Source organism: Salmo salar, chromosome ssa06, assembly GCF_905237065.1.
Source record: "Salmo salar chromosome ssa06, Ssal_v3.1, whole genome shotgun sequence".
In the NCBI taxonomy this organism is placed as follows: domain Eukaryota; kingdom Metazoa; phylum Chordata; class Actinopteri; order Salmoniformes; family Salmonidae; genus Salmo; species Salmo salar.
In genome coordinates this window covers 93,494,643-93,509,079 of record NC_059447.1, presented here as the reverse complement: position 1 = coordinate 93,509,079, position 14,437 = coordinate 93,494,643, and the positions used below count along the sequence as shown (strand labels likewise).

Sequence of the window (14,437 nt, the reverse complement as noted above, 5' to 3'; positions counted from 1 at the left end):
TTTCAATTTAAGCTTTGTCACAAGATTATCCACGTGAACTTTAAAGGACAACTTGTCATCCAATCATATACCTTGGTATTTGTAGGATGACACTGAATCAATAAGCCACCAGATGTGACAATGCTAACGTTCTCTGGCAGACTTCTAGCTCTGGTAAAATAGTCATGAATTTAGTTTTTTTTGGTACATTCAAGGCCAGTTTGAGGCCAGAAAGGGAGGCCTGCAGTTGACTGAAAAGCAGTCTGGGAGCTCTTCAACAGCCTGACCCAGAGAAGGAGCACATGAATATATGACTGTATCATCTGCATATAGATGTAACTTTGCTGGTTGCATCCCATTTCCCAAATCATTAATACAAATTGAGAACAACGCAGGAGCTAAAATGGAACCCTGGGGGACACCTCTATTAATCTCTAGACAGCTTAGACTTGTGATTGTCAGTATATACACATTGTGTTCTGTCAGAAAGATTAGTTCCTAAATGATAAGGGAATTATATGCTTAAAAAGGTAATGATTAAAGGATTCCACCCTGAAACGTAACTATTAGTGATTATTAGTTTATGTAGCATGTATAATGGAAGATTAAAGTACTAAAACATAAGTCCAATAAGGTTTGGCAGAGATGTGAGGGATAGAAATGTGTGTGTGTCTAAGAAAATACCGGGAACAATTCAACTGTGTTTGACCCGACCTGGCTAGAACTCTGAGAAACTTATGATAGGACAGGGAGTCCTTTTCAAGGTTCCTCTAATCTCGGGGGGGAAATGGAACAGACAGTGCTGCTGGGTAGTGATAAACAGTGGTGAGAACTCAATGAACTCAAAGTGTGTATGTATGTGCGTAGGATATCTATCTACTGTTTGTGTGGAGGTATGTGCGTAAATAGGAAGTGAGTTATAAAATGAATGTCTTGGTATTATGAACTTCAGAAACGTTCTCGTGAATAAACTGTTATGAACCTTTTGCAGAAAGCTGAGTCTTTGACTAGTTATTATTAAACCCAGTGTCTTACAAACCTCTGGGGAATTAGTCAAAGCTTATTGATTGTTAGTTATTATCATTGGGATTGAATATTCTCGTGACACTAAACCAATTTACTGCCCCCTTCACTGAGACCAATGTTACCGAGTCTAGCTAGCGACAATTTATGGTCAACTGAATCAAAGGCCTTTTGATAAATCCACAAACAGAGCAGCACAATGTTGCTTTTTATCAAGTGCGTTAATGATGTCGTTTGCCACACTGCCAATAGCTACAGTTGCGGTGCTGTTGAAGTCACCAGCCTCCACTGGCGTGTGTTGTGGAAGGGCTGGTGGTATGAGGGACAGGAGGGGAGGAAGTGATGGCGTGAAAATACTGTTGACAACTTCCTGTCGAGTTCAGAACACACGGGCGGAACGACACACACACACCATAGAGCCCTGGTCTAAAGTAGTGCACTGCATAGGGAATAGGGTGCCATAGAGCCCTGGTCTAAACTAGTGCACTGCATAGGGAATAGGGTGCCACAGGGCCCTGGTCTAAACTAGTGACCGTGGCGGTTTCCTTACCGGTAGTGACGGAGCGAAGCTTCTTGAGCAGTTTGATGTGAGTGTCAGGGGTGATGACGGAAGAGCAGTATGATCCACAACCACACTCCTCCAACAGAGTATAGAAATACAACAACCTAGAGAGGACAAGCAGAGCAGAGTATATATAACAACTTAGAGAGGACAATCAGAGTATAGTAATACAACAACCTAGAGAGGACAAGCAGAGCAGAGGAGAATCAGGGAGAGGAGAGGATCAGGGAGAGGAGAATCAGGGAGAGGAGAGAATCAGGGAGAAGAGAGGAGAATCAGGGAGAGGAGAATCAGGGAGAGGAGAATCAGGGAGAGGAGAGAATCAGGGAGAGGAGAGAATCAGGGAGAGGAGAGAATCAGGGAGAGGAGAATCAGGGAGAGGAGAATCAGGGAGAGGAGAGGATCAGGGAGAGGAGAATCAGGGAGAGGAGAATCAGGGAGAGGAGAGAATCAGGGAGAGGAGAGAATCAGGGAGAGGAGAGAATCAGGGAGAGGAGAGAATCAGGGAGAGGAGAGAATCAGGGAGAGGAGAATCAGGGAGAGGAGAATCAGGGAGAGGAGAGAATCAGGGAGAGGAGAGAAGAATCAGGGAGAGGAGAGGAGAATCAGGGAGAGGAGAGAATCAGGGAGAGGAGAGAATCAGGGAGAGGAGAGAATCAGGGAGAGGAGAGAAGAATCAGGGAGAGGAGAATCAGGGAGAGGAGAATCAGGGAGAGGAGAGGAGAATCAGGGAGAGGAGAGGAGAATCAGGGAGAGGAGAATCAGGGAGAGGAGAATCAGGGAGAGGAGAATCAGGGAGAGGAGAATCAACTTTAATGGATGGACCTTTTAAAACAGTTACTTCGGGATTTTGGCAATGAGGAAAAACTTGTGGATACTATTTTGATGTATCTGAGTACAGTTTGAAGGAATTAGCTAACTAGCATGAACACAATGACTGGATGTCTATTTGGATACAATCATAGCATGCTAGCAGATACCCATAGACTTCCAGTCGATATAACATAGCATGCTAGCAGATACCCATAGACTTCCAGTCGATATAACATAGCATGCTAGCAGATACCCATAGACTTCCAGTCGATCAAACATAGCATGCTAGCAGATACCCATAGACTTCCAGTCGATATAACATAGCATGCTAGCAGATACCCATAGACTTCCAGTCGATCAAACATAGCATGCTAGCAGATACCCATAGACTTCCAGTCGATATAACATAGCATGCTAGCAGATACCCATAGACTTCCAGTCGATATAACATAGCATGCTAGCAGATACCCATAGACTTCCAGTCGATATAACATAGCATGCTAGCAGATACCCATAGACTTCCAGTCGATATAGCATAGCATGCTAGCAGATACCCATAGACTTCCAGTCGATATACATAGCATGCTAGCAGATACCCATAGACTTCCAGTCGATATATAGCATGCTAGCAGATACCCATAGACTTCCAGTCGATATAACCCAGCTGGACACTGGCCAGCTGGGCTTGTAGACTGTCATGGTGCTAGATGGGGGGCATTTTATACTAGCTCAGTCTGAAAAGTACGAGCCACTGAAGGCTGCTATCCCTAACGTAAAGAATTAGCTTCATTTCAATCCCTGGATACACATACAATTCTCACCTCAATCTGATTATATAGGATCATTGTGAAATACGGGAGGGTATCCCAGAGGAGAAAGGTTAAGAACCAGAACGAAGGAGTGTTTGTACCTGGGCAGGTCTGTCCCTTCCACAGTAGTCAACACATATTTAGACATGTGACTGTGGAAAGACTCAGGTTCTGATTTCAGAGAGTCAAATAGAGCCAAGGTTTCCACACGACCCTCGATGTCCTTGGTAGAGAGACTGAGGAGGAGGGAGGAGGAGGAGGAGGAAGAGACATTAGTGTAAATAATATCATCAGTGGTCCACAACCAAAGAAAGAGAAAATGACCTGCAATATGTATGACCACATTAGAGACACATATTTCCCTCAGATTACACAGATACACAAAGAATTAGAAAACTAATCCAATTTTGATAAACTCCCATATCTACTGGGTGAAATAACACAGTGTGACATCACAGCAGCAAGATGTGTGACCTGTTGCCACAAGAAAAGGTCAACCAGTGAAGAACAAACACCTTTGTAAATACAACCCATATTTATGTTTATTTATTTTCCCTTTTATACTTTAACTATTTGCACATCGTTACAACACTGTATATAGAAATAATATGACATTTGAAATGTTTTTATTCTTTTGGAACTTTTGTGAGTGTAATGTTCACTGTTCATTTGTATTGTTTTCTTTTCTCATTTTTGTTTATTATCTATTTCACTTGCTTGGGCAATCTTAACTTCTTTGGGATAGGTGGCAGTATTTTCACGGCCGGATAAAAAACGTACCCGATTTAATCTGGTTACTACTCCTGCCCAGAAACTAGAATATGCATATAATTAGTAGATTTGGATAGAAAACACTCTAAAGTTTCTAAAACTGTTTGAATGGTGTCTGTGAGTATAACAGAACTCATATGGCAGGCCAAAACCTGAGAAGATTCCATACAGGAAGTGCCCTGTCTGACAATTTGTTGTCCTTCTGTTGCATCTCTATCGACATTACAGCATCTGTGCTGTAACGTGACACTTTCTAAGGCTTCCATTGGCTCTCTAAAGCGTTCAGAAAGCGGAATGACGTGTCTCCTGTCTCTGGGCAAAGTACAACAGCTCTGTTTGTGAGTGGTCAGCCTGGTAACAGTGAGACTGAGATGCGCATTCACGAGACTTCTCCATGTTTTTCTTTCTCTCTCTGAATGAATACAACGTTGCCCGGTTGGAATATTATCGCTATTTTACGAGAAAAAGAGCATAAAAATTGATTTTAAACAGCGTTTGACATGCTTCTAAGTACGGTAATGGAATATTTTGCATTTTTTTGTCACGAAATGCGCTCGCGCGTCACCCTTCGGATAGTGACCTGAACGCACGAACAAAACGGAGCTATTTGAATATAACTATGGATTATTTGGAACCAAAACAACATTTGTTGTTGAAGTAGAAGTCCTGGGAGTGCATTCTGACGAAGAAAGAGCAAAGGTAATCCAATTTTTCTAATAGTAATTCTGAGTTTAGGTTGTCCCAAACTTGGTGGGTGTCAAATTATCTAGCCGTGATGGCCGAGCTATGTACTCAGAATATTGCAAAATGTGCTTTCGCCGAAAAGCTATTTTAAAATCTTACACCGCGATTGCATAAAGGAGTTCTGTATCTATAATTCTTAAAATAATTGTTATGTATTTTGTGAACGTTTATCGTGAGTAATTTAGTAAATTCTCCGGAAGTTTGCGGTGGGTATGCTAGTTCTGAACGTCACATGCTAATGTAAAAAGCTGTTTTTTGATATAAATATGAACTTGATTTAACAAAACATGCATGTATTGTATAACATAATGTCCTAGGAGTGTCATCTGATGAAGATCATCAAAGTTTAGTGCTGCAATTAGCTGTGGTTTGGGTTTTTGTGACATATATGCTTGCTTGGAAAATGGGTGTCTGATTATTTGTGTCTATGTACTCTCCTAACATAATCTAATGTTTTGCTTTTCGCTGTAAAGCCTTTTTGAAATCGGACAATGTGGTTAGATTAACATATGTTTCTCATGCCAATAAAGACCCTTAAATTGAAATTGAGAGAGAGACAGAGAAAGAGAGGGTGTGTGTGTTACCCGCTGTCAGTGAACAGGAATTCCAGGTGAGTCATGTAGATGTCCCAGAGGGGAATGCTGTAGCGTTGGGCTAGAGACAGACTGATCCTCCACACACTGTCATCCAGGGTCCTGCAACACACACACATCAAACATTGATTTCGGTAAAAACCTAGTAATCTGGGTAAAAATGACTGCGATTACCAGTCTGTCTCCCCTCCTCCCTCCTCCTCCTCCTCCCTCCTCCTCCCTCCTCCTCCTCCCTCACCTCCCTCCTCCCTCCCTCCTCCTCCCTCCTCCTCCTCCCTCCGTCCCTCCTCCTCCTCCTCCTCCCTCCCTCCCTCCTCCTCCCTCCTCCTCCTCCCTCCTCCTCCTCCTCCTCCTCCTCCCTACTCACTCAGTCAGACCCAGTATGGTCTGTTTCTTGTAGTGCGCGTCCGAACTGAATCTTTTCACGTCCACCCCACGTCCCAGCCCCTGCAACACCTGGGCCTGCGTCAGGTCTGTCAGACGCTCGTTATACACCTGGAGCTGGCCAATCAACTCCTCCACGTCCGCCGGCCAATCAGAATGGGCCATCACGTGCTGGGTGACCAATCGGATCAGCTCCTTGGGGTCAGCCTGAGTAAGAAACAGGTGAAATTGTTCTGTGAAACTTCCTCAGTCACACAGACTCACCTGGCAATAAAGTCACATGAGAGACGACAGGCTATATTTGTGAAATTGTAAATATTACACCCCTTCAAAACATATAGGACACAGCCATGCATTCTCCATAGACAAACATTTGCCGTAGAATGGCTTTAATATTGCAGATGGATTGTGGCTTCCATCAATGTAGATTATTTCCAATCGCCCAAATATGTTTAAATAAATAAAAATAAATAAATAAATAAATATAGATGGCATCATGAGGCAGGAAAATGATATGGATATATTGAAGCAACAACTGAGTTGAAATGTATTTGGCTAAGATAGATAGATATATGATAGATAGATAGATAGATATATGATAGATAGATAGATAGATAGATATATGATAGATAGATATATGATAGATAGATAGATCTATATCTTAGCCAAATACATTTAAACTCAGTTTTTCCACAATTCCTGACATTTAATCCTAGTAACAATCCCCTGTTTTAGGTCAGTTAGGATCACCACTTTATTTTAAGAATGTGAAATGTCAGAATAATAGTAGAGAGAATGATTTATTTCAGCTTTTATTTTCTTTCATCACATTCCCAGTGGGTCAGAAGTTTACATGCACTCAATTAGTATTTGGTAGCATTGCCTTTAAATTGCTTAACTTGGGTCAAATGTTTTGGGTAGCCTTCAACAAGCTTCCCACAATAAGTCGGGTGAATTTTGGCCCATTCCTCCTGACAGAGCTGGTGTAACTGAGTCAGGTTTGTAGGCCTCCTTGCTCGCACACGTTTTGTCAGTTCTGCACACAAACTTTCTATGGGATTGAGGTCAGGGCTTTATGATGGCCACTCCAATACCTTGACTTTGCGACCAAGCTTTAACTTCCTGACTGATGTCTTGAGATGTTGCTTCAATATATCATTTTCCTCCCTCATGATTCCATCTATTTTGTGAAGTGCACCAGTCCCTCCTGCAGCAAAGCACCCCCAAAACATGATGCTGCCACCCCCGTGCTTCACGGTTGGGATGCTGTTCTTCAACTTGCAAGCCTCCCCCTTTTTCCTCCAAACATAACGATGGTCATTATGGCCAAACAGATCTATTTTTGTTTCATCAGACCAGATGACATTTCTCCAAAAAGTACAATCTTTGTCCCCATGTGCAGTTGCAAAATGTAGTCTGGCTTTTTTATGGCGGTTTTGGAGCAGTGGCTTCTTCCTTGCTGAGTGGCCTTTCAGGTTATGTCGATATAGGACTCGTTTTACTGTGGATATAGATACTTTTGTACCTGTTTCCTCCAGCATCTTCACAAGGTCCTTTGCTGTTGTTCTGGGATTGATTTGCACTTTTCGCACCAAAGTACGTTCATCTCTAGGAGACAGAACGCGTCTCCTTCCTGAGCGTTATGACGGCTGTGTGGTGTTTATACTTGCGTACTATTGTTTGTACAGATGAACGTGGTACCTTCAGGCATTTGGAAATTGCTCCCAAGGATGAACCAGACTTGTGGAGGTCTACAATTTATTTTCTGAGGTCTTGGCTGATTTCTTTTGATTTTCCCATGATGTCAAGCAAAGAGGCACTGAGTTTGAAGGTAGGCCTTGAAATACATCCACAGGTACACCTCCAATTGACTCAAATGATGGCAATTAGCCTATCAGAAGCTTCTAAAGCCATGACATCATATTCTGGAATTTTCCAAGCTGTTTAAAGGCACAGTCAACTTAGTGTATGTGAACTTCTGACCCACTGGAATTGTGATACAGTGAATTATAAGTGAAATAATCTGTCTGTAAACATATGTTGGAAAAATGACTTGTGTCATGCACAAAGTAGATGTCCTAACCGACTTGCCAAAACTATAGTTTGTTAATTAACAAGAAATTTGCGGAGTGGTTGAAAAACAAGTTACAATGACTCCAACCTAAGTGGATGTAAACTTCCGACTTCAACTGTATATAAATCCACACAGTCCCAGTCAAAACTTTTAGTTAACTCTTGAATAAGTAGGTAAATAAAAGTTCTTTATTTTGACTATTTTCTACATTGTAGAATAATAGTGAAGATATCAAAACTATGAAATAACACATATGGAATCATGTAGTAACCAAAAAAGTGTTAAACAAATCAAAATATATTTGAGATTCTTCAAAGTAGCCACCCTTGGCCTTGATGACAGCTTTGCACACTCTTGGCATTCTCTCAACCAGCTTCATGAGGTAATCACCTGGAATGCATTTCAATTAACAGATGTGCCTTGTTAAAAGTTAATTTGTGGAATTTCTTTCCTTCTTAATGTATTTCAGCCAATCAGTTGTGATGTGACAAGGTAAGGATGGTATACAGAAGATAGCCCTATTTGGCAAGAACAGTCCATCATTATTTTAAGGCATGAAGGTCAGTCATTCCAGAAAATGTCAATAACTTTGAAAGTTTCTTCAAGTGCAGTTGCAAAAACCATCAAGCGCTATGATGAAACTGGCTCTCATGAGGACCGCCACAGGAAAGGAAGACCTAGAGTTACCTCTGCTGCAGAGGATAAGTTAGAGTTACCAGCCCAAATAAATGCTTCAGAGTTCAAATAACAGACACATCTCAACATCAACTGTTCAGAGGAGACTGTGTGAATCAGGCCTTCATGGTCGAATTGCTGCAAAGAAACCACTACTAAAGGACACCAATAAGAAGAAGAGACTTGTCTAAATCATTTTGTCTGATGAATACAAATTTGAAATTTTTGGTTTCAACTGCCGTGTCTTTGTGAGACGCAGAGTAAGTGGATGGATGATCTCCGCATGTGTGGTTCCCACCGTGAAGCATGGAGGAGGCGGTGGTGTGATGGTGCATTGTTAGTGACACCGTCTGCAATTTATTTTGAACTCAAGGCACACATAACCAGCATGGCTACCGCTGCGATACACCATCCCATCTGGTTTGCGCTTAGTGGGATTTGTTTTTCAACAGGACAATGACCCAACACACCTCTAGGCTGTGTAAGGGCTATTTGACCAAGAAGGAGAGTGATGGAGTGCTGCATCAGATGACCTGGCCTCCACAATCACCTGACCTCAACCCAATTGAGATGGTTTGGGATGAGTTGGACCGCAGAGTGAAGGAAAAGCAGCCAATAAGTGCTCAGCATCGGTGGGAACTCCTTCAAAAACTGTTGGAAAAGCATTCCAGGTGAAGCTGGTTGAGAGAACGCCAAGAGTGTGCAAAGCTGTCATCAAGGCAAAGGTTGACTACGTTGAAGAATCTCAAATATAAAATATATTTTGGTTACTACATGATTCCATATGTGTTATTTCATAGTTTTGATGTCCAAAATATTATTTTACAACGAAGAAAACAACAAAAATCAAAGAAAAACTGGAATGAGTAACTTTTGACTGGTACTGTACATTACGTCTAACTAAATACACCAGCACTTTAATTTTCACCATAGCAACCTACTCTCTCTCCCTACATTGTTGTTGTGTAAAAGAGTCACAATATAAAGATGTGTGAAAGCCAAACACACAGCGTGATGTGAAGAACAATGACGTGTCAGAACTATCAAATGTTTCATCTAATTTGGAAAGATTTTAAATATATAAAAAAAATTTAAAAAAAAAAACACTACATGACCAAAAGTATGTGGACACCTTGTCGTCATACATCTCATTACAAAATCATGGGCATTAATATGGTGTTAATATTAATATGGGAACAGGACCACTACTGGGAGGGAACAGGACCACAACCCACTACTGGGAGGGGACAGGACCACCACCCACTACTGGGAGGGAACAGGACCACTACTGGGAGGGAACAGGACCACAACCCACTACTGGGAGGGAACAGGACCACTACTGGGAGGGAACAGGACCACAACCCACTACTGGGAGGGAACAGGACCACAACCCACTACTGGGAGGGAACAGGACCACTACTGGGAGGGAACAGGACCACTACTGGGAGGGAACAGGACCACTACGGAGAGAACAGGACCCCTACTGGGAGGGAACAGGACCACAACCCACTACTGGGAGGGAACAGGACCACTACTGGGAGGGAACAGGACCACAACCCACTACTGGGAGGGAACAGGACCACTACTGGGAGGGAACAGGACCACCACCCCCTACTGGGAGGGAACAGGACCACAACCCACTACTGGGAGGGAACAGGACCACTACTGGGAGGGAACAGGACCACCACCCACTACTGGGAGGGAACAGGACCACAACCCACTACTGGGAGGGGACAGGACCACTACTGGGAGGGAACAGGACCACTACTGGGAGGGAACAGGACCACTACTGGGAGGGAACAGGACCACAACCCACTACTGGGAGGGAACAGGACCACAACCCACTACTGGGAGGGAACAGGACCACTACTGGGTGGGAACAGGACCACAACCCACTACTGGGAGGGAACAGGACCACAACCCACTACTGGGAGGGAACAGGACCACAACCCACTACTGGGAGGGAACAGGACCACTACTGGGAGGAACAGGACCACTACTGGGAGGGAACAGGACCACTACCCACTACTGGGAGGGAACAGGACCACTACTGGGAGGGAACAGGACCACGACCCACTACTGGGAGGGAACAGGACCACAACCCACTACTGGGAGGGAACAGGACCACTACTGGGAGGGAACAGGACCACGACCCACTACTGGGAGGGAACAGGACCACTACCCACTACTGGGAGGGAACAGGACCACAACCCACTACTGGGAGGGAACAGGACCACTACTGGGAGGGAACAGGACCACCACCCACTACTGGGAGGGAACAGGACCACTACTGGGAGGGAACAGGACCACTACTGGGAGGGAACAGGACCCCAACCCACTACTGGGAGGGAACAGGACCACCATCCACTACTGGGAGGGAACAGGACCACAACCCACTACTGGGAGGGAACAGGACCACAACTGGGAGGGAACAGGACCACTACTGGGAGGGAACAGGACCACAACCCACTACTGGGAGGGAACAGGACCACTACTGGGAGGGAACAGGACCACTACCCACTACTGGGAGGGAACAGGACCACTACTGGGAGGGAACAGGACCACTACTGGGAGGGAACAGGACCACTACTGGGAGGAACAGGACCACAACCCACTACTGGGAGGGAACAGGACCACTACTGGGAGGGAACAGGACCACAACCCACTACTGGGAGGGAACAGGACCACAACCCACTACTGGGAGGGAACAGGACCACAACCCACTACTGGGAGGGAACAGGACCACTACTGGGAGGGAACAGGACCACTACTGGGAGGGGAACAGGACCACTACTGGGAGGGAACAGGACCACAACCCACTACTGGGAGGGAACAGGACCACTACTGGGAGGGAACAGGACCACTACTGGGAGGGAACAGGACCACTACTGGGAGGGGACAGGACCACAACCCACTACTGGGAGGGAACAGGACCACAACCCACTACTGGGAGGGAACAGGACCACAACCCACTACTGGGAGGGAACAGGACCACTACTGGGAGGGAACAGGACCACTACTGGGAGGGAACAGGACCACAACCCACTACTGGGAGGGAACAGGACCACCACCCACTACTGGGAGGGAACAGGACCACAACCCACTACTGGGAGGGAACAGGACCACCACCCACTACTGGGAGGGAACAGGACCACAACCCACTACTGAGAGGGAACAGGACCCCAACCCACTACTGAGAGGGAACAGGACCACAACCCATTACTGGGAGGGGACAGGACCACTACTGGGAGGGAACAGGACCACCACCCACTACTGGGAGGGAACAGGACCACAACCCACTACTGGGAGGGAACAGGACCACAACCCATTACTGGGAGGGAACAGGACCACTACTGGGAGGGAACAGGACCACTACTGGGAGGGAACAGGACCCCAACCCACTACTGGGAGGGAACAGGACCACTACTGGGAGGGAACAGGACCCCAACCCACTACTGGGAGGGAACAGGACCACAACCCACTACTGGGAGGGAACAGGACCACCACCCACTACTGGGAGGGAACAGGACCACAACCCACTACTGAGAGGGAACAGGACCACTACTGGGAGGGAACAGGACCACAACCCACTACTGGGAGGGAACAGGACCACTACTGGGAGGGAACAGGACCACTACTGGGAGGGAACAGGACCCCAACCCACTACTGGGAGGGAACAGGACCACTACTGGGAGGGAACAGGACCACTACTGGGAGGGAACAGGACCACAACCCACTACTGGGAGGGAACAGGACCACAACCCACTACTGGGAGGGAACAGGACCACTACTGGGAGGGAACAGGACCACTACTGGGAGGGAACAGGACCACAACCCACTACTGGGAGGGAACAGGACCACAACCCACTACTGGGAGGGAACAGGACCACCACCCACTACTGGGAGGGAACAGGACCACTACTGGGAGGGAACAGGACCACTACTGGGAGGGAACAGGACCACAACCCACTACTGGGAGGAACAGGACCACAACCCACTACTGGGAGGGAACAGGACCACAACCCACTACTGGGAGGGAACAGGACCACTACTGGGAGGGAACAGGACCACTACTGGGAGGGAACAGGACCACTACTGGGAGGGAACAGGACCACAACCCACTACTGGGAGGGAACAGGACCACTACTGGGAGGGAACAGGACCACTACTGGGAGGGAACAGGACCACTACTGGGAGGGGACAGGACCACAACCCACTACTGGGAGGGAACAGGACCACAACCCACTACTGGGAGGGAACAGGACCACAACCCACTACTGGGAGGGAACAGGACCACTACTGGGAGGGAACAGGACCACTACTGGGAGGGAACAGGACCACAACCCACTACTGGGAGGGAACAGGACCACCACCCACTACTGGGAGGGAACAGGACCACAACCCACTACTGGGAGGGAACAGGACCACCACCCACTACTGGGAGGGAACAGGACCACAACCCACTACTGGGAGGGAACAGGACCACAACCCATTACTGGGAGGGAACAGGACCACTACTGGGAGGGAACAGGACCACTACTGGGAGGGAACAGGACCCCAACCCACTACTGGGAGGGAACAGGACCACTACTGGGAGGGAACAGGACCCCAACCCACTACTGGGAGGGAACAGGACCACAACCCACTACTGGGAGGGAACAGGACCACAACCCACTACTGAGAGGGAACAGGACCCCAACCCACTACTGAGAGGGAACAGGACCACAACCCATTACTGGGAGGGGACAGGACCACTACTGGGAGGGAACAGGACCACCACCCACTACTGGGAGGGAACAGGACCACAACCCACTACTGGGAGGGAACAGGACCACAACCCATTACTGGGAGGGAACAGGACCACTACTGGGAGGGAACAGGACCACTACTGGGAGGGAACAGGACCCCAACCCACTACTGGGAGGGAACAGGACCACTACTGGGAGGGAACAGGACCACAACCCACTACTGGGAGGGGACAGGACCACAACCCACTACTGGGAGGGAACAGGACCACTACTGGGAGGGAACAGGACCACTACTGGGAGGGAACAGGACCACAACCCACTACTGGGAGGGAACAGGACCACAACCCACTACTGGGAGGGAACAGGACCACTACTGGGAGGGAACAGGACCACTACTGGGAGGGAACAGGACCACAACCCACTACTGGGAGGGAACAGGACCACAACCCACTACTGGGAGGGAACAGGACCACCACCCACTACTGGGAGGGAACAGGACCACTACTGGGAGGGAACAGGACCACTACTGGGAGGGAACAGGACCACAACCCACTACTGGGAGGGAACAGGACCACAACCCACTACTGGGAGGGAACAGGACCACTACTGGGAGGGAACAGGACCACAACCCACTACTGGGAGGGAACAGGACCACCACCCACTACTGGGAGGGAACAGGACCACTACTGGGAGGGAACAGGACCACAACCCACTACTGGGAGGGAACAGGACCACAACCCACTACTGGGAGGGAACAGGACCACAACCCACTACTGGGAGGGAACAGGACCACCACCCACTACTGGGAGGGAACAGGACCACAACCCACTACTGGGAGGGAACAGGACCACTACTGGGAGGGAACAGGACCACTACTGGGAGGGGACAGGACCACAACCCACTACTGGGAGGGAACAGGACCACTACTGGGAGGGGACAGGACCACAACCCACTACTGGGAGGGAACAGGACCACTACTGGGAGGGAACAGGACCACAACCCACTACTGAGAGGGAACAGGACCCCAACCCACTACTGGGAGGGAACAGGACCACAACCCACTACTGGGAGGGAACAGGACCACAACCCACTACTGGGAGGGGACAGGACCACTACTGGGAGGGAACAGGACCACAACCCACTACTGGGAGGGGACAGGACCACTACTGGGAGGGAACAGGACCACAACCCACTACTGGGAGGGAACAGGACCACAACCCACTACTGGGAGGGAACAGGACCACTACTGGGAGGGAACAGGA

The 14,437-nt window shown here is 47.5% G+C and overlaps 1 protein-coding gene across 1 annotated transcript in view; it reads right to left on the bottom strand.

Moving 5' to 3' along the window:
• Window positions 1-14,437, bottom strand: part of nbas (NBAS subunit of NRZ tethering complex) — a 307,080-nt gene that overhangs the window by 107,854 nt on the left and 184,789 nt on the right. The window contains exons 41-44 of the mRNA XM_045721215.1: window positions 5,662-5,885; window positions 5,286-5,396; window positions 3,288-3,422; window positions 1,553-1,668 (exon numbers count right to left, since the gene is read on the bottom strand). Coding sequence (XP_045577171.1) covers window positions 1,553-1,668; window positions 3,288-3,422; window positions 5,286-5,396; window positions 5,662-5,885 — 586 coding nt within the window. The remainder of the gene's footprint in view (window positions 1-1,552; window positions 1,669-3,287; window positions 3,423-5,285; window positions 5,397-5,661; window positions 5,886-14,437) is intronic.